This window comes from Typopeltis vanoorti, chromosome 4 (assembly GCF_054136105.1).
Source record: "Typopeltis vanoorti isolate ZY-2024b chromosome 4, IOZ_Tvanoo_1.0, whole genome shotgun sequence".
NCBI classification, from domain to species: domain Eukaryota; kingdom Metazoa; phylum Arthropoda; class Arachnida; order Uropygi; family Thelyphonidae; genus Typopeltis; species Typopeltis vanoorti.
Window position 1 is genome coordinate 85,757,228 of NC_143552.1, and position 25,013 is coordinate 85,782,240.

Here is a 25,013-nt window from a genome sequence, read left to right on the forward strand (position 1 = left end):
GTCAATTGCTCAGACATGATCTCCCATGCTGATCCTTGCAAAGTATGTTTGGTTTGTCCACCCATTTCTGTATGGGTTCTTACCAACTTTTCCAAAAAATTTTATAATTACTCCAAATATGCTGATGGGTCTAAAGTTAGACACATTGATCTTTGAACTACCCTTGTACAACAGAACTATTATACATTTTTTTCATTCCTGTGAGATCTTTCCTGAGTGAAGACTCAAATTATACAAACATATCAAGGACTTAGCAGGTTCAGTTGAACATTCTTTTGGCACAGTTGCTGATATCCTTCTGTCTCAATTGCCACATTCTTATTCAGGTCTTATCCAGTATCTTAACCCTCTCATGCACCATACTCTCTCTCTCTCTCTATCTGATGAAGTGGTAGCACTGTGTGTGTGCGTGTGTGCACTATGTTATATACACCAGCAGGTTGATAGATTTTGGTGAGGTGAGCACTCGTTATTTGAACTTCCTCATCCACTTCTGATACTAGGGTACCATCTGCATTCAGTAAAGCTATTCTTCCACAGTCATTCTTCATTTACTCGCAGCATAGCAATAAAATTCTTTTGGGTTTTCTTTAGCCTGTGCGGCCAATTTCTTTTTCATACTCCAACTTTCATACAATCTCCACAACTTTTCTGTCCTGCACTTTATCATCATTAAATTCCTGCCATGTATACCCTCAAGGGGTTTACAGGATATGATAGTACTACATGAAAAATTTACATAATTACTAACATCCTGTCTACAATTTTCCTCCAAATCAGTCTGTTACCTGTTCAAGACTCCAACATTATTAGATCTTATATTTCTATCTTCTAAGGCACTTTTTACTGTATCAATCCACCTATATCTTGGTCTTCCACTGGGTCTTTTTCCTGCCAACTTGGTAGAGAACACTTGTTTTGCTAATCTTTCCTCTCCCATTCTGTATAAATGACCATACTACCTGAGATTAGTTCTGCTAATGCATTCCTGGATGCTGACAATGTCAAATTCTTTCTTAAATATCTTTGTTTTTAATATGATATTGCCATTGATGCCATCTGTTCATGCCCCTAATCTTTCTCAGGACTCTCATATCTGTGTTCTCTAGTCTTTGGTCAAGTGTTTTACTTCTAACTCAGCTCTCAGATCCATAAATTAAAATTGGTTTGAACACTCTTGTATACAGCTAATTTAGTATTTTGACTAATTTCTCTCTTATTCCACATAAATTTATTCAATTGACTTCCTATCATACCATACCAGCATAATCAGTATTCCACAATCCTGATATCATTTTTAACATTCTCCTTTGCACTCTCTCCACTTTATCAGAATCACAAACGGAAACCAGGTGACCAGACCTGTGCATAGTAGTCCAAGTATGGTCTTATCAAGGCCTTGCAAAGAGGCTAAATGACATCCTTATCTTTACATGCCAAAGTTTGTTTCAGCATTGCAATTATCTTTTGAGTTGTATTTGCAATCTTGGCTACATGGATTCTGAACTTCAACTTACTATCTACTAACACTCCAAGATCCCTAGCCTAATAAGTTTATTCTCGCATAATCCCACCATTATAATACGCTATTGGATATCTAATCATGCCTAGGTGTATGACTTTACATTTACTGACATCCATTTTCCAATGTCCACAATTCCAGCCTATACAAATCATTCCTGCAAGTACTGCATATCATCAGCAAATAGCTATATGTTGCCTGTCAAATCCTTCCCAGTATCATTAATATACAGATTGAATAACAGTGGGCCAAGGTCTAATCCTTGTGGTATGCCACTGGCTATCTTAAATCTTGTACTCACCCCCCCCCCCATAAAAGATTTACTCTTTTTTCATATTTTTGTAATCTTTATTTCTATATATTCGTATAGTAAACTTTATTCTATATATTTGCCTCTCTATATTATTACTACTTTATTATGTTGTCTCCTTAGTGGTTCATTCTTTCGTACAAAAAAATCTATTTCACCTATTATAGCCTGTTTTTGTTTAGGAGCGTCCCTTATTTTAAATACATTGGCTAAAATAAGGGACACTCCTAAACAAAAACAGGCTATAATAGCCGTAATTATAATAATAGTGTTTAAGAAGAGTAGCATGGGAATTTTCCCAGAAACTATACCTAATTCTATTTCACCTTTCACATTACTTGTCGTGTACAGGGCTGGATTGTCGTAATGCAAGGGCTGGATGTTGATAGTGCATGGAAGGAGGTTAAGAACTGTTTGCAGGAGGCAATGGTTGACTGTATACCAAGAGTCCGAATAACAAATCAAGTAGAGGTTAAATGGATGAATAACACTATTAAGCTTGAGCTGCAAAAAAAGAAACAGTTGTGAAGGGAATTTAAGGAGAAAGGTGACCATCAGGTGCAGGAACAGTATAAAGCTCAGGCCAGGATGGTAAAACAAGGGTGGCAAGAAAAGCAAAAGCGGATTACGAAAGAAAATTGGCCATGCAGGCTAAAGAGAATCCCAAACAGTTTTTTCAATATGTTGCAAGTAAAAGGAAAAATGCTCGTGGCAGAATGATCTTAAAAAATGCTGAGGGTAGGGAGGTAACCGAATCAGTCGATATTGTGGAATTACCGAGCGAGCACTTTGCAAGAGTATATCATCCAGGTGGTGACTTTGCAGGAATGGAAGAACCAACAGCTTATACTGCAATTGTGTTGAATGAAGTAGAATTAACTAGTCTATTACAGAACCTCAATGTCAATACATCTGTGGGATTGGATGGTATACCAGCTCGTGTCATACGTGAAGTGGCTAAAGAATTGTCAGTGCCCTTGACCATTTTGTTTAATTTGAGCCTCGGGTCTGGGTCAGTCCCAAGGGGGTGGAAAGAGGGGAAAATAGTTCCGCTGCACAAAGGTGGTTCCAAGGCTGCTGTTGAAAATTACTGGCCAATCAGCATAACAGGAATCATTATCAAGGTCTTAGAGAAAATAGTCAAGAGGAAAATACAAGATTGGATAGAAGAAAATGGGGACAGCATGGTTTTGTGAAGGGTAGGTCATGCCTCAGTAACTTGCTCACGTATTATAACACAGTGACAGCTGAACAGGATAAGGGTAATGGGTTTACAGTGATTCTATTGGACCTTGCTAAGGCCTTTGACAGGATACCACATGGAATTCTAGTCAGTAAATTGTAGCATATGGGGATGGACATAGGGTTGGTGAGATGGATAGGAGGGTGGTTGACGGAGAGATATCAGAGAGTGGTTTACTCAGGAGTAGAGTCCACAAGACGGCCTATGACTAGTGGTGTGCCACAAGGATCTGTTCTTGGACCACTGCTGTTTAATTTGTTCATTAATGATATAGGAAAGGATCTGAGAGGAACAGTTCATTTGTTTGCGGATGATGCGAAGTTGGGTAGGGTAGTGAATGCAGATGACGTCAAAATTTCGCAGGATGATTTGGATAGATTGGAGGTCTGGGCTAATGAGAATGGATGTCAATTTAATGTGGCAAAATGTAAGGTTATGCATTTTGGGGTGAAAAGATTGGCGGCAGTTTACTGCATTGGTGGAACTGTGCTCCAGGAAATTGATGAGGCACGAGATTTAGGAGTGTTGGTGGATAAGGAATTGAAATTTAGGGGAAACATTGCAAAAGTGGCCAAATCAGCTCATCAAATCACTTGGTTGCTGAAGAATACGTTGACAAGCAGAGACAAACAGGTTATTGTTCCTCTGTATCGAGCCTTAATAAGACCCCATCTGGACTACTGTGCCCAGATTTGGTCACCTAGGTTTCTTCTTGATAGGGAGGAGGTTGAGAGGATCCAGAGGCGAGTGACCAAGATGATAGCAGGTCTGTGGAATGAGGATTTGTGGGTTGCAAAAATTGGTTGATAGGCACAGGAGGGGAGATATGATTGAGACATTCAAATTACTGAAGGGGTTCTATAAAATTAATTCAGAAGATATTTTTGAGAACAGGGCTGGTTTTGGGAGAACTAGGGGACATCCATGAAAACTGGGCAAAAGTGTGGTTAGTAAAGGTGTTAGAGCTGGGTTCTTTACTTTTAGAGTGGTGAATGAGTGGAATGCGCTCCCTGAGTCTGTGGTGGATGCTGTGACAGTGAATGAGTTTAAGGCGAGGTATGATAGATACTGTATGAATGTCGAATAGTTGTGATGAATATGATTTGGGGCCTCCCTCGATGAGTCTAATGACTCCCTGGAGTTGCCCGTAGTAATAGTAATAATACCTAAGAATATTGGAAAATTTATTTGTTTTGATTGTGCCACCAGTATTATGCCTTTCTAGGCATAAGACTCAGTAATACGGCTGGTAGATCTCTCTCTCTCTCTCTCTAGCATATATTCCTTCAAATAAAATAGCATAAACAATTGTGGTCTACAAACACTTAAATTATGCTTCTAATGCCTTATTTGTTTCCTGCTCTCAGGTCCAAGTTTATTTAGGAATAGTGCATTGTAATCAAAAGATCAGGTGGCACTCTATTGACTAATAATAAACACATTTATTTACACTCAAGACAAAAATACATCAGTTAAACAATAGGGAGGTTATTCTCTCTACCTATCTGCTAAAATTCAGTGTAAAAAAAAAAAAAACTTCCCCTTGCAATTCTAAATGAACTATACAGCATAAATATTCATTTTACTTCTCTGCTCATTGATTAAAATTCTAAACTACTCATAAAGAAATTAACTTGTTATGCCAAGTTATCTCACAATTGTATTCCAATTACAAACAAACCAAAAGGATTTCTTATAGACACTGCTTATACTTATAGTATTTTAAATCTTAACTTCAGTCCATCTAAATTATTTCTCCTAGATTACATAAAAGAAATATATAGTATAAAAATGGAACAAACTCACATAGGCTTTGTCATCTGTGTCATGCACTCATTCAAGGTTCTACACTAGAGCTCCTAAACTTTTCTTTTCTTCAGGTCCTGGATTTCTTCCACAGTGTCTCGCTTTAACGGCGCCTCTTCAGGATGGTGGCAGGGTTTGGAATGCAAACTTTTGCTACTCGATAGCTCAGGCAAGAGGTTTCAACGAACGGAGCACATGCATTCTCGTCGAAGTGGCGGTGCAAGTTTTCCAGCGCTGAAGTTTGCTTTTCGATCACTGGCTTCAATTGACCTTCCGCTGCATTGTCATCCGATCTAGGCTGCCTCCGGTATATCTATCGGTGATCCTCTCTTCATTCCCTCTGATCTCTGACGTGACCGCGCCATATAGTCGTGTCCTCTAATTCCAACTGCAAATATCCGATGTTCTCTTCTATGCCCTTTTATCTCCCCTTCTCCAGGTGCACGAATGGTTTAGAATTCGGTGCGACTCCTTGATCTATTATTAAAGCCGACCATTTCTTTCTTCTCCTAGTGCTCTTCTAAAATTTGATTTGTTGGACAGCGGAACCTTGTCTGATCCGCACGACCCTTTTAAGAATGACCTTGAGGTGGGCATACACAGAGCTTGTAAAGAAAGGGTTCCAAAGCACTTAGTTAAAACAATAACATAGTTTCCAGTGACACAGCATTTTCTCTTGTTGTTACTAATTTTAAACATTCTTTGTTTACTTAGAACAATTACATACAGTTTCCAGTGACAGATTTTCCCTTGTTGTTACTAGTTTTAGCCATTCTTTGTTTACTTCATTTGAGTAGGTTAATTTCTCATCAGACTATATAAATTTTTTATACAAAGTTTATTTTCACAACACAAACATTTGAGATGAGACCTCTGTAAAAATCGATGTAAAGAGCTTGTAAAATTCTAAGCTACATCAAATTTTACACCCCATATACAACTTTTTGATATCTGTCAGTCAACCATCCTCTTATTCATGCTAATATTTTATAATCCAAACCCATATTTTCCAATTTATGCAACAGTTTTCCATACTGTATTCTGTCAAAAGCCTTAGCAAAATATAAAAGTATTATGGTGTATCCATTCCCCTTGTTCATTTCAGTGGTAACATTATTATAGAATGTTAGCAAGTTGCTAAAACATGACCTTCTATTAGTAAATTCATGCTGTTCATCTCAAAGTAGAGCTTCTCCATCAACCCATTTCTGAATTCGAGCCCTAACCGATTTTTCCCAAATCTTCACCACCCCTCCTGAGATACTGATTGGTTGATAGTTGGATACATCAGTCTTTGCACCAATCTTGAGTATATTGATATGTACTCCTTGTTTCATTCTTCTTGAATGTTTCCCACCATCGTGTTGTGCTGTCACTAATTGTTTTATTGACCAGCATTTCGAAGTAAGTACTCCAGACATCTAGAAAATCTTTATCTTCAGTTTTCATGCCTTTATCAGCTGCTTTCTTTAACAGTACTCTTTTCTCCATTTCCAAGCTTTTTCAATTTCCTCCTGAATATTTTGCTACCTTTCTGATATTTATTTTCTATGTTATTACCAAAGTCCTCCTGTGACATGTATTTAGCTAGATTTACATACTGATTTGCTTTCTTATATTTTTCTCTGGAACTTTCAATATACTTCCTTATTTTTCTTGACTTCCTTCTTAATTTCTGAGTCCTCCATAGAATTCTAATTTTTCTATCCTTGCAGAAACTTCACCACATGCCATCCTAGCTAAATCATTCGATGTTTTTCTCTGAGTCAGCTGCTGAAACTCTACTGTTTGGTTCCTGTTTTAAAACTCTTTCATTTTTCTTGAGTAATATTTGTGTCTACTGTTCACCTCTGAAAACTGTTCAGCTTTGATTCTTTTGAAACTTTCTTACAGATATATATATACAGGGTGTTCGGGATAAATTTGACATATTTATAATTAATTATATTTTTCCGTAAGTTACATGTATTAACACACACTTCTCTTCATTTAAAAGTTTGGACCCTTCTTCATTCATATACAAGATGTCAGAAAGGATGGATAGCTGGAACCCACCTGAATCATGGAAGAGAATAACTTGTATCATGATGATTCGTGCCCGCCATCAAAATAAGGATATTACGACTGCTGCCCAATGCTCCCTGAATACAGTAAAAACAATCAGGCATGAACTAGAGACTTGCAATGGTGACTACGAGGATGTAGCAAGAAGAAAGATCCCTAGCAGACGATCTGATTGCGTTCGTACAGCAGAATTCCTCGCAAATCTGCAGGAACAGGTGTTGAAGAACCCTGGCATTGGAATTCGGGCTTTGTTCGTGGAGTTGCTAACTGTAGTCAAGCCCTGGATAACAAGGGTAGCCAATGGTAGGCCGTATGTATGGCAGCAGGATTCGGCCCCTTGCCACACCTCTGGGAAAAGTCAAAAATGGTTGTCTGAAAATTTCTACGACTTCACCAGTCCAAATGTTTGGCCTCCAAACTCCCCAGACCTTAACCCCATGGATTATTTTGTATGGGGCGCAGTTGAAAAAGACACCAATCGCACTTCCAGTAATACAAAAGCCCAGTTAATGGATAAAATTAAAACAGTTTTTGCGGCCCTTCCCAGGGAGACTGTAACATCAGCTTGTTCGAGGTTCCGAAGCAGAATTGAAGCTGTGATCGATGCTAATGGTGGTTATTTTGAGTAAATCTTGTTGATAGTATTGTAATTAACTCTGCCTGTAATGTTTTTTTGTCAATTCATTAAATTTAATAGATACAAAGAAGATTTTCTTTTTCCTTACGAAACTGTCAAATTTATCCCGAACACCCTGTATATATTTTTTTACACTATGACATTATATAATACTCATGACTAAATGGTGTAACTTCTTATTTCATATCCTCTGTACAAGGTCAATTAAGCAATAAGGCAATAATGCCTATGAGCAGCATGATTGAAGCACATGATTCAACCATTAATGCACAGTTTTTATTAAAAAATTTTACATAATTTCCTGAATTTATGGGCAACAAAATAGTGGTTGCTTAGTGGCAGCATTTACCAAAATCTCTGTCTCTGTATACTGTTGTGTCCTGAACCAGCATGAAGACCACTATCAACAATGACATAGTATCAACGAGAACTTTTCTTCTTTTTTGTGTCTTCTCTCCATGTGAATTTGCATACATCTTTATATTGGAAACATGATGTAAACAATGACATTCTGAAGAAATCCAGCAGATACTATTAGTACGAGCTTCACACTTATCTCAAAATTTTCCGAACATACTTTCTTCTTTGTCTAGTAATCATTTCATAGTGTGCTGTTTAGAGACCAGGAAACAAGCACCAACTTTTTTTTTTTCTGTTGTCTGTCTTCTCTAATACCTTGAAAAATTAAATTGCTCCACTTCTTCCTTAGTTGAATCTTTGGTTGGACCATAGGCACAAATAAGTCTCTTCCAATTGCCCATTATGATATTTGCCCACCTCACTCTGCTTGATATTGCTTGTCATTCAAGATTATCCTTATATTTAGGATTGAATACTATAGCTACTCCTCTACCCTGATCATTATTAATTAAATATAACGTCTTTTAGTCATTGCTTAGAAAAATTTCATCTTTTTATCTTCTTCATTTTTATAAAACCTGTTATGTCACTCTAGGAGTAAACCATTCCTTCTCTGGCGCCAATCTTTTGCTATGGTGGGAAGCTTGTTAACTTGATGATGATCCAACTGGCTTGAAATTCTGTCATATTGTGGCACCATTTTATTTTGGTTTAAGCCAGTAAGAATGCAATTTGTCAGTTATATCCCAAATTACCAGCCCAATCTCATTCCTTCAGTACCCAGGCAGATATCTACCAGTGTACTAAGAGAGCCTCCATAGCGCAGATGATATACACCAGCTTTTTGGATGAAAAGACTTCGGTTTCAATCCAATCTAAGTGTGAGGAATCTTTATCGGGTCCTTTTAATCAAATGTGAGTTAGCCAGTCTCATATGGAGATAGAGGTTTTTTTTTTTTTCTTCTCCCTGAAACTCAGGTTTTTCTTCTCTCAGAACAGCAAACCAGCTCCATGAACACAGTTCTATAGAGATAAAATACTTACCCCTCCAGAAGGATGCAGCAAAGAAATGGCAAGCCAACTACATTAAATTGCCTAAATCTTCTAATCAGGGGACTCAACCCATCTTGAATAGATGACAAATGGGTGGATCGGGGGGGGGGGGGTATTATGAGAAGGTAAGGATTGGACATTAGCCTAGAAGCCCCAGTTATTTTTCCACATTCCTTAAAAGGCTATATGGAGTCTTTCCAGTTATTCAGCTTTGATTTCTGACAACCTTAGAAAATAATTTATTCATAATTTTTTTCAAAGACAGTTTGATTTATCAGAAGATGAAGCTGTATATTAAATTCAATATTCTAGCTTATTGCCATTGTTTCAGAAAAATGCTTACGTTTTCTTGCTGCAGTTCCCATATGTAAGGATTACTCATCCAGATGCTTACATTGCTTTAGTCACCAATGCAGGGAAACTAGAATTATCAGTTTGCATGGTAGCAGGGGGTGGGGGGTGTCCTCTTTTGGGAAGAGGTGCTTGGGAGAAGGGGGAGTACATCGGGTAATGCTGAATTCAGTCAAATCTGGAAGGGATGATATAGGTATAGAAACAATGACATTCTTATTCTTTATACTAATGCCAGGAGTATCCAGAATAAAGGAGATGAATTGGTGGCTCTAATAACATCAGCCTGTCCAAAGATTATTGGAATCTCTGAGATGTTGACAAATGATATACTAATAAGAATCAAAGTAGCAGGGTACATCATTTTTCGACAGGATAGGAAGGGAAAATGCAGTGGTGGAGTACTGCTTATGATCAGTGATGACTTATATACTCTCAGAGTGGAGAATTTGAAGGGAAATGGCACTAATGGCAACTGAGCTTGGCAAGTGCAAGAAGAATGGTTGTTATGGAAAATTTTAACTACAGCAGTATAAATTGAGAAGAGGAAACTATGTAGTAATAAGGGAATGGAATTTATAGAATTCTTGAAGGATAAATGTCATAAGCAACATGTGGTAGAAGGAACACAAAGTTCAAGAGTTTTGGATTTGGTCATAGCATCTGAAGAGCTGATAATAACTGAGATGGCATCTCTGCCCCAGTTGGAGAGGGTGATCATGTGGTTTTAACTTGGAAGATGAATAGACATGCAGAAATCAAATCGAAAATCATTTAGAATCAAAGAAAAGGGAATGTATGTGGAATTATAAGACAGGTTATTATAATAGTCTTAGATATCAACTTGGGGCAGTTTCATGGAGGAAGGAATTGGAAGGGTGAGATATCATTAGTATTTGGGAAATTGTGAAGGAATATTTATTAGAAGAAATAGTAAACTGTATACCACAAGTGAACAAGAGGACACAATTTAGTGTAAAGTGGATGACAAACAAACAATATCAAACAGGAACTGCAGGTTAAAAAGAAGTTATGGAAGAGATACAAGGAGAGAGGTGAAGAGCAGATGCATGAAGAATATGACTTGGGTCAGGAGAGTGACTAGTATGGTAAGGAAGGCAAAACTGGAATATTAGAAGAGATTGGCCTTGAGATCCAAAGAAAATCCTAAGGAATTTTTTGACTATGTGGCCAGTAAGAGGAGAAATGATTGTAAGAATGACATTGTTGAATAAAAATGGGAATAGAATGACTGATGCAAAGGATATAGTGGAGTTGTACGATGAACACTTATTGGGGTATTTCATCCTGGAGAAGTAGGTTTTAATGCTAGAGGGATAGGGCAGGTTCAGGGTTTAGAAGTGGAAGAGGAGAGTGTGTGTTTTAAATACTGAATACTCTGGATATCAATAATGCAGTGGGACTGGATAGAATTTTGCCACTGGTTTTGACAAAATGTGCCTAAAGAACTGATAGCACCACTGACTCAGCTTTTCAATGAAAGTCTAGCCAAAGGAAAGGTACCCAAGGAGGGTAAGATAGTGGCATTGCATAAGGGTGGTAGCAGACTGGAACTATCAAATTAGACCAGTTTGTATTTCATCAGTAGTTGTTAAGAATTTGGAGAAATTAGTGAGGGACCATATACAGCTTTGGGTAGAAGAGGGTAAGTTATCTGTTAGTCAACATGGATTTGTTAAGGGGGGGGGTGCTCTTGCTTTAGTAATATGATTGCCTTTTATAATAAAGTGACAAGAACAGTCGATTAGGGAAAGGCATATTCTGCCTTTTTTGGATTTTACAAAATCATTTGACAGGGTATCACATGATAAGCTGATATTTAAATAGCAGCACATGGGTTTAGATGTCATATTAGTCAACTGGATTCAGGGTTGGCTATCTGATAGGTATCAGAGAGTTGTGTATTGGGGGGAGACAATATCAAGAAGGTTAAAAGTGGGATCCCACAGAGTTCAGCACTAGGACCTATATTGTTTAACCTTTATATCAATGACATTGTCAGTGGATTGCAAGGGGATGTTACTTGTTTGTAGATGATGTAAAGCTTGGAAGGATTATCAGTTATAATGCAGATGTGGCAGCCCTGCAGGAGGATTTGAATAAACTGAAGAGATGGACAAATGAATGGGAGTATCAATTTAATGCAGCAAAATGTAAAGTCTTGAATTTAGGGATACATAAATGGGAATCTGCAATACTCTGTTGGAGGAGGTAGGGGGAGTCAGTGGATCTTGGGGGTGATGATTGATAGAAACCTGAAATTCTGGAAACATATTGCAAAGATGGTGAAGGTAACCCAGAGGATTGCTACAATACCAAGAAGGATGCTGAGCTGCAGAGATAACAGTTGTCATTCCGTTGTATAAATCCCTGATCTGACCACACTTGGACCATTGTTCTCATATTTGGTCCCCAGGATTTGAAGAGGATAAATTAACTTTTGAAAAGGTGCAGAGGCTAACAAAGATGGCATCAAGACTCAGGACTGTATGCTGTTAGTTATGAAGATAGGCTGAGGGAATGTGGAGTACAGAGTTTGGTGGATAGAGGAAGGAGAGGTGATATTACTGAGACTTTTAAACTGTTGAGAGGTAATTACATAGTTGACGCTGGGGAGTTCTTTCCCTTTGTGGAACAGGGGAAAGGAATGAGGACAAGGGAGGCCATCCCTGGGAGTTACGAAAGGTGGGAGTTGTTTCTTTGCATGGAGGGTGGTTGAACCATGGAATGCATTGCCTGAGAGAGTGGTGAGAGCACGAATGGTCATTGAGTTCAAGGAGTGGTATGATACTCTACATTTTCTAGGATGGGCCTCCGACAGTGAGTCTGACTTCATGGAAGCCTGAATCATAATAATAATAATATAAGAGGAATGTGCATGTTTTGTATATATATTTTCAGATGTCAACTGAAAAATTTATTCTTATTTTTTTTATCATTATCTTTATTTATTTTCATGTATGTAGTTTCTGATATTCACAGCTGTAAAAATAAAAAATCATCCTTGTTATTTACCATATGTGATATACCCTTGATTACTATGCATTCAATTCTCTAGTAAGTGAGATCCTGAGGAAGTTCTTTATAGAAACAGAAACTGATGATCATATAAAAACAAACTCTGTGAATGGAATAATAATAATATGCAGTCTTTCCTCAGAACTTGATTTGTAATTATTAAAATAAAATACTGAAATAAAAGATGGTTATTTTTGTTATTATTCTTTTTATATTTAATACCAGTAGAAAATAAACTGTTAACAAGGAGCAATCCACAGTATCAGTTTAGATTGTTGGAAAGGTAATTATAAATATAAGGTAGGTCAGAGGAGAATTTTAGGGAGGATGAAACATAAAATTGCTATATCCTGCATAAATCATCTCTTATCTTTTAAAAACTTTTAAGTCTTTACAAGATGAAATGTTTAAAATTTAAGTCTTCATCATCATGATAATTGCACATTTATTAGTATTATTTCCATATGGAGTCATGAGATTCGCTGCATGCTTGCACTTTATTCTTAAGTACATCAAAAATTGATGAAAGGAGACAGAAAAAAAAAGCTAAACTAAAAGAGATTAAAAACTTCATCGTTTGAATAAAAAAATGGCCTAAAATATGTTAACAAGACAAATTTGGTTTGCAAATGATAGTAGAATAAGATAAAGAAGGGAAGGGCAAATCGGCAAAATGATGGGGAGGAGGATGGAAGTTTTGTTTTAGTGACATCCATACATAGGACAATGGATAAATGGATGTCTAACTTTTATAGCATTTCATTCAAATACACAAAAATATCTGTCATAGTTATATTAAATTAAAGCTTCAGTTTAATCTATGGAGGCTTTATTTCTGAAGTAATTTCTTTTTAATAATAACATAAAAAAATCTGCAATAATGTTAGTCATTATAAAAATGATACTGCATTATCACTTTTTAGTGTCTTTGTATAATATACACTAGTCTTGCCATACTTGTTTAAAGTATGTAATATATGTGTTATATACTGAAAATGAGGTGTATTAATAAAATTTTGAGCAGATTTCATTATACATAATTATCTTCTTTACAGCATATATATACATCTTCAATTTATTTCTTTATTTTTTTCTTAGCCACCAGAGAACATTTATTCTTGAAGTAATGGGTCGTCATTGTGGGTAAGTGTTTATTTAATCATTATATTTTATTGGTAATGTAGTATTTAGTATCATGAATAAATTAAAGGATAATTTGAAAAACCCTGCTCAAGAGACCAAACATAAAATCTGTTTGGTGAAGTTCAGACAGCCAATTAGAGTGGTGATGAACTTACCCAACATGAGACCATCTGAAAACATTTGCAAACATCCATGCCCATAGATGATTTGAACCATAGCCTTGTTGGTTAGTGAGTGAGTACAGTATTCAGTTGGTGAACCAATCAGAAATCATGAGCTTGCTCAAAAGATCATAGTTCTTTTTATACTTCCTTAACAATATTTTATTTATTTATTTTTACAGCTCTTGCTTCATGATACTTTCACAATAATTGATTCTTTGATAGGCAGCATTTCATGATAGACCTGTGTTTAGAGAACTCTGAAAGCTAAGTTGTTTAGTTTAGAAAAAATAATGATATTAGTAAAAAATTGTGTTAGAATTAGGTTGTATTTGTACAGTACAATGTCTGCAAGATGTATTCATTACCGAAGACAAATGAACTTTGGTTTGTAAGTGATAGTGGTGGGAGGTGCCAAAATACAATACAATTATCATGAAAGTTTTATTTAAATATAGTCAATATAGTCTTTCTTCTTCATAAGCTACATAGTGTAGCACATGGCACTATTACGAAGCAGAACAATGGCATCCAAGGCATCATTGTTTAAAGAATTCAACCCAGAGGACTTTGCACAGTACAATGTCTGCAAGATGTATTCATTACCAAAGAAAAATGAACTTTGGTTTCAAAGTGATAATGGTGGGTGAGTGTGCCAAAAATGCTACAAAAGCTAGGAAGTTGTGAAATTGAAACAGTGGACTGAACAGAGAATACTCAAGAAAATGTGTGTATGACGATGTAATGGAAGTTAGGATTGAAAGTGACATGATTGAGAGAGAGAAGGTAATAAAAGTGGTGATCAAAATCGTAGTATGATGGATGTAAAGTTTGAAGAGTTGGCTGTAACGAGGGAGATAGCACAATTAGGCAAAGTGGTACACAGGATGAAGCATGAGCTGCGGAGAATGCACAAATGTCTGGCGAGTAGTTCAGCTGATAACAGAAAGAAGTGTGAGAAAAGAGAAAGGAATGCTTGACTAAGAGTGAAGAAAAATTAAGAAAAGAGTCTTGTACAATGATTCTATCATAAGACGTGTGATTGGCAAGAAAATGATGAAATCATGCTTCCTGGGTGGAAAAATTAAGTGTTAGCGAGGCTATTAGAACATGAAAGGGTAAAGTGAAAGAGTTCATTGGTTTGGCTGGAATGAATGATTTGAAAAGAGAAAAGTATAATATGACAGAGGATATGAAAGAGTTACTGGAAGTAGCAAAAGAAAACAGTGAGAGAGTTATGAAAGTGAGTCTGCTGCTGCAAATGACAGTTGAGCTGAGAAGGAGGGCAATAATAGCAAATGTCAATGCATAGGTTATGCAGGAGGAATGGTGTGGAATTTGTGGATGTGTCGAGTAAGTTTGATGGATGAAAGGACTTGTACAAGAAGGATGGTTTGCATCTGAATTGATTGGTGTTCAGAATCTGGAAAAAGTAGTGTTGTTGAATGAAGTGACAATGGTGTGCAAAATCAGGCTAGAGCCTTTAGTGGGGAATGAGTATACATAAAGAATATACATAAAGTGCAAATATCAATCAGCCAGTTGAGTGTATGAATGTGCATAAAATGCCTAAGTTAATACTGCTGATAACAAACCAGAATGGGATAGTAAGTATAAAGTGTCAGGACAGCAGTGGGCATAAATGGCTTTTGCACTTTAATAGTGGTTAGCACAGCTACTACTAGTTGACCCAGGTTCGATTCCTGGCCATCGCAGAGTTTTGCCAGCCTGGCTGGCCAAGTGGTTAGCATGTCTGCTCTCCTGTCAAGAGGCTGAGGGTTCAAATCCTGCCGTGGGCATGGATGTTTGTGATTGTCTGTGGAAATACTAGTGGTGGTGGTCGGCGGTAGATGCCGTTGGTGTAGTTGTGGTCAGTTGGTGGATTGTGAGTGGTGAAAACAGAGTTGTAGAGTAGATGCCCTCTCTCGATGAGTCTTTGGACTCTCTGGAGGTGACAAATAATAATAATATTAATGCCAGGAGCATTTGGTACAAGGGAGGGGGGGGGGGGTTTGGCATTGGTTAGTTCATTCTGTCCAAAGGGTATTGGCATTAATGAGACATGGCTGACATAAGATGATATATTTAGTGGGATAGAATGTGATGGGTGTAGTGTGGTCAATGAGGATAGAGGGGTAAACAATGGGGGGAGGAGTATTATTGATGATAGTTGATGAACTGCAAACAAAGAGAGTAGAAATTCAACTGTAGTCCATTGAAAATAGTACATTTGAGGCCATATGGTGTGAGATAGTGGCTAGCAGAACTAAGAATACATTTGGATGCTTCTATAGTTTATATAGCTTATTTGCATTGGCAAATAAGTTCAATTGGTGGAGGATGGATAGTTATTATATGGGGGGATTTTTAACTATGTGAACATAAATTGGAAGGAGGAGAGGATACATGTCAAGAAGGAAATGGAATTTATGTTACTCTAAGGAACTATTACCTGAGGCAACATGTAATGGAATATGGTAGGGGTTGGAGAGTGCTAGATCTAGTAATTGCATCAGAGAATTTGTCCATAGCCAACATGACCACATTGCCACCATTTGGTAAGAGCGATTATATGGTCTTGACCTTGGGAGGTAGCTAAATTTGTGGAAATTTCAGTTAAGAGGGGCTTATTATTATTATTATTACGGGCAACTCCAGGGAGTCATTAGACTCATCGAGGGAGGCCCAAATCATATTCGTTACAACTATTCGACATTCATACGGTATCTATCATACCTCGCCTTAAACTCATTCACTGTCACAGCATCGACCACAGACTATGGCAGCCCATTCCACTCATTCACCACTCTAAAAGTAAAGAACCCAGCTCTAACACCTTTACTAACCACACTTTTGCCCAGTTTCCATGGATGTCCCCTACTCCTCCCACAATCAACCCTTTTCTCAAAAATATCTTCTGAATTAATTTTATAGAAACCCTTCAGTAATTTGAATGTCTCAATCATATCTCCCCTCCTCTGCCTATCAACCAATTTTTGCAACCCACAAATCCTCAACCTGTTCTCATAAGGTTCATTCCACAGACCTGCTATCATCTTGGTCACTCGCCTCTGGATCCTCTCAACCTCCTCCCCATCAAGAAGAAACCTAGGTGACCAAATCTGGGCACAGTAGTCCAGATGGGGTCTTATCAAGGCTCGATACAGAGGAACAATAACCTGTTTGTCTCTGCTTGTCAACATATTCTTCAGCAACCAAGTGATTTGATGAGCTGATTTGCCCACTTTTGCAATGTGTCCCCTAAATTTCAATTCCTTATCCACCAACACTCCTAAATCTCGTGCCTCATCAATTTCCTGGAGTACAGTTCCACCAATATAGTAATCTGCTGCTAATCTTTTCACCCCAAAATGTATAACCTTACATTTTGCCACATTAAATTGACATCCATTCTCATTAGCCCAGACCTCCAATCTATCCAAATCTTCTTGCAAAATTTTGACATCATCTGCATTCACTATTGCCCTACCCAACTTTGCATCATCTGCAAACAAATGAACTGTTTCTCTCAGATCTTTTCCTATATCATTAATGAACAAATTAAACAGCAGTGGTCCAAGAACAGATCCTTGTGGCACTCCACTAGTCACAGGCCGTCTTGTGAACTCTACTCCTGAATAAACCACTCTCTGATATCTCTCAGTCAACCACCCTCCTATCCATCTCACCCAACCCTATATCCATCCCCATATGCCTGCAATTTACTGATTAGAATTCCATGTGGTATCCTGTCAAAGGCCTTAGCAAGGTCTAGTAGAATCACTGTAAACCCATTACCCTTATCCAGTTCAGCTGTCACTGTGTTATAATACGTGAGCAAGTTACTGAGGCATGACCTACCCTTCACAAAACCATGCTGTTCCCGATACAGTATCCCATTTTCTTCTATCCAATCTTGTATTTTCCTCTTGACTATTTTCTCCAAGACCTTGATAATGATTCCTGTTATGCTGATTGGCCAGTAATTTTCAACAGCAGCTTTGGAACCACCTTTATGCAGCGGAACTAATTTCCCCTCTTTCCATCCCCTTGGGACTGACCCAGACCCGAGGCTCAAATTAAACAAAATGGTCAAGGACACTGACAATTCTTTAGCTGCTTCACGTACCACACGAGCTGGTATACCATCCAGTCCCACAAATGTATTGACATTGAGGTTCTGTAATAGACTAGTCACCTCTACTTCATTCATCACAATTGCAGTATAAGCTGTTGGTTCTTCCATTCCTGCAATGTCACCCACCTGGATGATATACTCTTGCAAAGTGCTCGCTCAGTAATTCCACTATATCAACTGATTCGGTTACCTCCCTTCCCTCAGCATTTTTTAAGATCATTCTGCCATGAACATTTTTCCTTTTATTTGCAACATATTGAAAAAAACAGTTTGGGATTCTCTTTAGCCTGCATGGCCAATTTTCTTTCGTAGTCCGCTTTTGCTTTTCTTACCACCCTGATTACCATCCTGGCCTAAGCTTTATACTGTTCCTGTGCCTGCTGGTCACCTTTTTCCTTAAATTCCCTTCACAATTGTTTCTTTTTTTGCAGCTCAAGCTTAATAGTGTTATTAATCCATTTAACCCCTACTTGATTTATTATTCGGACTCTTGGTATACAGTCAACCATTGCCTCCTGCAAACACTTCTTAACCACCTCCCATGCACTATCAACATCCAGCCCTTGCAGTTTTACATGCCATGGCACTGAGCCAAGCACACACCAAGTCGTGACCTTATGGTCACGCTCACCAATTGGTGGCAACATGGTCATGTTCGTTACAGCCACGTTCTCAGTTGCAATTACTAGGTCAAGCACTCTCTGCCCCCTCCACTACATGCTGCCACAGATAGTTGTCCCTTAATAACCGCATAAAATCCAATTCCTTCCTCCCATGTGCCCTCTCCTCCTTCCAGTCAATGTTACCATAATTGAAATCACCCATAATAATTACCCTCCTTCCACTCATTTCTTCTATTTGTCTATGCATACTATCCCCACCATCTATTCCATCACCTGGTCTATAGCAGCACCCAATTGTATATTTTGTTCTGCTAGATTCTATCTCACACCAAACAGCCTAAAATGTGCTCTTTTCTCTATCCTGCAGTTCAACTTCTATAGCCTTGGCTGCAACTTATCAGCTATCATCAGTAATACTCCTCCCCCCCTTTTTATTCACCCTGTCACTCCTGAACACGCTATACCCGTTGCATTCAATCCCACTAGCTTTATCATCTTCTGTTAGCCATGTTTCACTAATACCAACAACCTGTGGCCTGGAAGTGACAACTAAGGCCAAAAACTCTTCCTTCTTGTTCCATACTTCTGGCATTAGTGTACATGAATTACAGAAGCCCATTAGTTCCACCCCTACTTTGATGCCTTATACTAACTATCCCATTCTGATTTGTTGTCCTTCATACTCGCTCGGGCATATTATACTCATTCATACACTCGACTGCTTCCCTAAAGTCTGCATATATACTCTCCCTCTTTCCTTAATAAATGTAGTTTCCCTGAGTCTGTACATCCACTTCCACATCATTCATCAACACTTTTTCAAGTCTCCGTACACCAAATCCATTCAAATGTAACCCATCCATCTTATATAAATCCTTTTGCCCATCGAACTCACTCCACACATCCACAAATTCCACACCATTCGCCATGCATAACCCACACATAAAGTCATTGGCAATTATGGCCCTCCTTCTAAACACTTCACTGTCATACTGCGGTAAAATACTCACCAACCTAACCTCTCTCACTCTTCTCTTTTGCTACCTCAAGTAATTCCTTCACATCCTCTATCATTTCCATTTTGTCTTCTTTCAGATCATTTGTTCCTGCCACGATTATCATCTCTTTCACCCTCTGTTTTTGCACTCGAAAAGATTCACTGGCGTCCTTTATGTTTGCACCCGGCTGGTACGATTTCGTCAAACTCTCAACTATCACGCCTCTTAATAGCGAATCCCCATACAGCACTCGTTCCTTCATTTTATTGATGTTTACGAACATTCTATTATTTGTCGTCACAGACTTTCGCCGTTTATTAGTCAGTACGTTCATCACACATTTTTCCATACTCTCCAGTTGCCTTTTCGCTCTGTGTATCACTCCGTTCAAACGTGCGATTTCACTACTCGCATTTATCTCACCATTTTCATTATCAATCAAATCATCCATTCGTTCTGTATTTCTACCCTCATTTACACTTTCAACGACGCTCTCACACCTATTTGGCACTACCACGCAATTCTCTATCACACCGCCATTTTCTACATTCTGACTATCGTTAACGATATCACTCTCGCCACCCGAAACACGCTTGAGATCCTCATTCTTACACTTTCTGCACATATTAACTCCACTATCACCATTTAACCAGACTCCCACTGCTCTTCGCAAAGCATACATCTTACAGACAGCACATTGCATAAATTCGTTTACATCAAAACTCTTAAACAAACATGGCGACCTGGCCACCATTTTTTTTTTATCGGTGCCATATGTATGCTATATTATCTTAAAAATAATAATTAAAATAACACAGAAAACACACAAAAATTGCACAGATACACCAAGAAACAAACGCAAACAGTACTACATAAAATTCTAGTATAATTGCCAATTATAACACAAAATACTACTAATCTTTTCAGGAGCTCTCAAAAGCCGATGATCATATCGAGTGTGTATGTTTGTGTGTGAGTATATATATGAGTTAGCCATATACAGCATTGGGCAGGTGAAGGTGTTGGAACGTCCCACCTAACTGACTGTTCCATTTTTGTTAGTATGTTAATCTTATTTTTACCTCTTTAAATTCCATTTTATTCGTTAGTTGACTGATGCTCATCTGAATATAAAGAAATTTGTATTATACTGCGCCACCCTATATTCAAATTAGTCTAAACAATATAGTGGAATCAATCATCAACTATACTTATTTTACCACTGTGTTTTCAGGCCGAGGTTATTAATAGCTTTTAAGGCTTCCGCAAAAGTCCGATTAATTTTATGAGCAGTGCAATGGAGGAAAATCAGGCAAACACCAAGTTTAACTCAACAAAGTAAACATTTAATGTGGAGTAGTACAACATATACATTTAAGTATAACTATCTGCAAAAGTTACCAATTAAAAATTTACAAGAATTCACATTCAGATATTAATAACTTCTCAATTAGGTTTGAGGCTCATGACTAATGTTAACACTTCCTAATTCTTAAAGCATTAGTATTTCTTTCACATAGTTCTCTCTATCCAATTAGATGAATCAAATCATAAATACATTGGCTCAGTTCATGGTATTCAGAATAATTACAATCCATTAACTATCAAACATTCACTTTTCAGTTCTTTATGCTCAGTCAATCAAGTTGAAAATAGATCTTAAAAGTTTAACTTTCCAAATGTTACAATAACTAAACTTGTGACAGGCAACACTATATTCTTTCTCAGTCAGCTAACTCTTAATAGAACAACATAGTACTTATCATTTTGAGGGGAAAGTACTTCAGTATATCTTACATCCGACCATTAATTAACATAACACCACACCTAAGGTCAAAATATATCTGACAGAGTTAACTGTTATAGCTTCACAGGTTATAGAAAGGACGACTCTCACCGGGTTACTGCTTCTATACATCGAATTCGCATTGGCACATTTGAAATTCTTGTTGACTTTTATTTTATGTCAACACAATTCAAAAGAAATCTTCCACTATAATAACTTAATTATAGACACAGAAATATACAAGTCTTGATGCATTTGATTTAAGTTATCTACTAATTCCTTATATTCCCTATTATTAACTTGTAAGAAAGTTTTAAAGCGAATAAAAGTTGAGCAGCTCTCAGATGTGAACTGTAGACTAAAATACAGAAAGATTATTGAAAAGAAAATGAAAGAGTTTGAGAACAGGAATCAAACCTTGGAGATTCAGTGGCAAACTCTGAAGAAAACATTGATTGATTCAGCCAGAGAGGCATGTGGTGAGGTTGTGTGCAAGGATAAAAAAATCAGAACTCCCTGGTGGACACAGGAAGTTAAAAAGGCAGTGAAGGAAAAGAAGAAAGCATATCAAAAGTTCCTGGCAAATAAGTTAGCTTTTACTCTTACAGAATACAGAGACAAATGTAAGAAAGCTAAACAGTGTGTAAAACTAGCTAAACAAAAGTCATGGGAGGACTTTGGCAAGAATATAGAAAATAAATATCAAGAAGGTGGCAAAATATTCTGGAGGTTGTTGAAGAAGTTTAGGAATGGAGGAAAGAGTGCCGTAAAAGGAGTTAGAGATGATAAAGGTGACATGAAAACAGGAGAAAAAGATATCCTTGAAGTATGGAGTAATTACTTTGAAAAACTGCTAAATGAAACAAGCAGTGATGACAGCACAGTGATAAAAAACACTGACCAGGCATTCAGTCAGGAATACATATCCATACTTGAAGTAGAAAAAGCCATCAAAGGCTTGAAATGTGGAAAGGCAGCAGGAGTAGATGATATTCGACCAGAAATGCTGAAGTATGGTGGTATAAAAGTCTTACAGTGGTTGCGCTGCATAGTTCAGAAAGCCTGGACAGAGGGACGAATTCCCGATGATTGGAGTAGAGCTCTCATAGTACCCATATATAAAAAGGGTAATAAAACTGAATGTGAGAATTACAGAGGTATTTCCCTACTGAGTGTTCTTGGCAAGATCTATGCCAGTATACTTGAGAAACGGTTGAGAAGAATTGTGGAAGAAAAGCTTGGTGAAGAACAAGCTGGATTCAGGCCAAATAGAGGCTGTCAGGATCAGATCTTCACTTTACGACAAATAGTCGAGAAAGCATGGGAATATAACAAAGATCTGTATTTAAGTTTTGTCGATTTGGAAAAGGCATATGACAAGGTGCCAAGAGAGAAGCTATTCAATACGCTGCAGTTATATGATGTCAATGGGGCATTATATCAAGCAATACTTAGTCTTTATTTGAGTTGTAAGTCAGCAGTTAGAATTGAAGGAAGTACAGGAAGATGGTTTAATGTTAAATCTGGTGTGAGACAAGGATGTACATTATCCCCTCTGTTATTCATTATCTATATGGATCACATTATGAAGGAAAGTGGTATTAAACCTGATATCAAAATTGGAGATGTTAATGTCAGCTCTTTGCTTTATGCAGATGATGTTATACTTCTAAATAAATCCGCTACAAGTCTACAAGATTCTCTGACTAAATTGAATAGCTGTTGTAATAGATATGGTATGAAGGTCAGCAATAAAAAGACAAAGACAATGAAAATAGGCAGAATCATTGAAAATGTCAACTGTGTTGTGAATGGAGAACCTGTGGAACAAGTAAAACATTTCAGCTACTTAGGCACAATATTTACTGAAGATGGTAAATTAAATATAGAAATAGACAACAGAATCAGCAAAGCTGGTATGGTGGGAAGTCAATTGAATAAATTCATATGGAATAAGAGAGAAATTAGTCGGAACACTAAATTAGCTGTATACAAGACAGTGTTCAAACCAGTTTTAACTTATGGATCTGAGAGCTGGGTCAGAAGTAAAACACTTGACCAAAGACTAGAGACCGCAGATATGAGAGTCCTGAGAAAGATTAGAGGCGTGAACAGATGGCATCAATGGCAATATCATATTAATAATGAGGATATTAGGAAAGAACTTGACATTGTCAGCATCCAGGAATGTATTAGCAGAGCTAATCTCAGGTGGTATGGTCACTTAAATAGAATGGGAGAGGAAAGATTAGCAAAACAAGTGTTCTCTGCCAGGTTGGCAGGAAAACGACCCAGAGGAAGACCAAGATATAGGTGGATTGATACGGTACAAAGTGCCTTAGACGATAGAAATATAAGATCTGATAATGTTGGAGTCCTGACAAGTAGCAGACTGATTTGGAGGAAAATTGTAGATAGGAAGTTAGTAATGATGTAATTTTTTCATGTAATACTGTCATATCCTGTACACCCCTTGTGGGTACATAGCAGGAATTTGATGATGATGATGACTAATTCCTTATTTTCTTCTATGTATTGACCTTAGTTCAGCACTATTCTTCCACTAACCATTTGGAATTTATCATAGTATCAGAACTCCCATAGAAGTAATTCGAAAAGCCTATTAATTCCCTGTCCTTTCCTAGTCAATTTACGGCACATATCAATTCCCTTTTCGCCACTCGCTACCGATCTCTATGCTGTCCCCAAAGCTTCTCCCTACTTTTTACTTTTGTTTTCCAATCAACCACGTTCTGTCTTTCATGCCAAAATCCCATTCTAACCAGTTCAGCTTATATCCTGGCTTTTCTCTTCATACACATTAGCTCACGCTCTCTGCACGAGCTAACTAAAATTAAACTCTGTTTCTCCATCAGCAGCCAATCAAATCTCATCAGTAGAATTCCATAAAATTACTTTCACTTACAGAAATGGCAAATAAAAAAACATATCACAATTCATATAAGGTACATTTAAATTTATATACACACAGTTTCTTACAATAAATTATACAGAATAAAGTAAATAAAAGGAATGACATTTTTATATAGAGGCTTTTTACTATATAGAGTCTATTGCATATCCTAAGATTATATAATTAATTAATAACAAACAAAACTCAAAGCAATTATATGAATAACATATTATAAGCAAGAGACTAACAACAAATAATATTTACAAGTCTTGCTTATGACATTGTAAGGATTTTTGTTACAAAGACTTGCGAATTCTCTTTAAACTATGTACTGGTGGTGGTGAGGAGGTGCAGCAGTCATAACAACGAAAGCAGATGGCGCTTAGGACTTTTTTTTTTTTAGCAAAGTTTCCACCGTGTGGTATCCATTTTAAAATGTGCACGAAGCGAAAGAATAAGTACAACATTAGTGTTTGAAAGCAAATATAATTTTCTAGTTAGATCATATACTACAGTATAATAGGTCATCAGCATTGCAAAGAAGAGCTATGAGTTATTTCAGCGAGCATCATTCTGCATAATGATCAAGACTTTCACCAGCTTTACCATTCATCACGAGTCCGAGTTTTATTGACATGGTGGATTATGTTAAATATGAATGAAGTATTATAATATATAAAATATCTTCATTCACAATTTAACAAAGGTAATGTTATCTGTGTGAGTCAACATGAATTTGTTAAGGGGCACTCTTGCTTTGGTAATAGGATTGCCTTTTATAATAACGTGACAAGAGCAGTTGATGAGGGAAAGGCATATTTTGCCTTTTTTTTTTTTTTTTTTTCTATTTTAACTAACCTGACAT

At 37.3% G+C, this 25,013-nt stretch overlaps 1 protein-coding gene across 1 annotated transcript in view; it reads left to right on the top strand.

Moving 5' to 3' along the window:
- The window catches only part of LOC150107472 (ATP-dependent 6-phosphofructokinase-like), a 443,838-nt gene that overhangs the window by 108,353 nt on the left and 310,472 nt on the right, over positions 1–25,013 (top strand). The window contains exon 6 of the mRNA XM_090391320.1: positions 13,484–13,528. Coding sequence (XP_090247446.1) covers positions 13,484–13,528 — 45 coding nt within the window. The remainder of the gene's footprint in view (positions 1–13,483; positions 13,529–25,013) is intronic.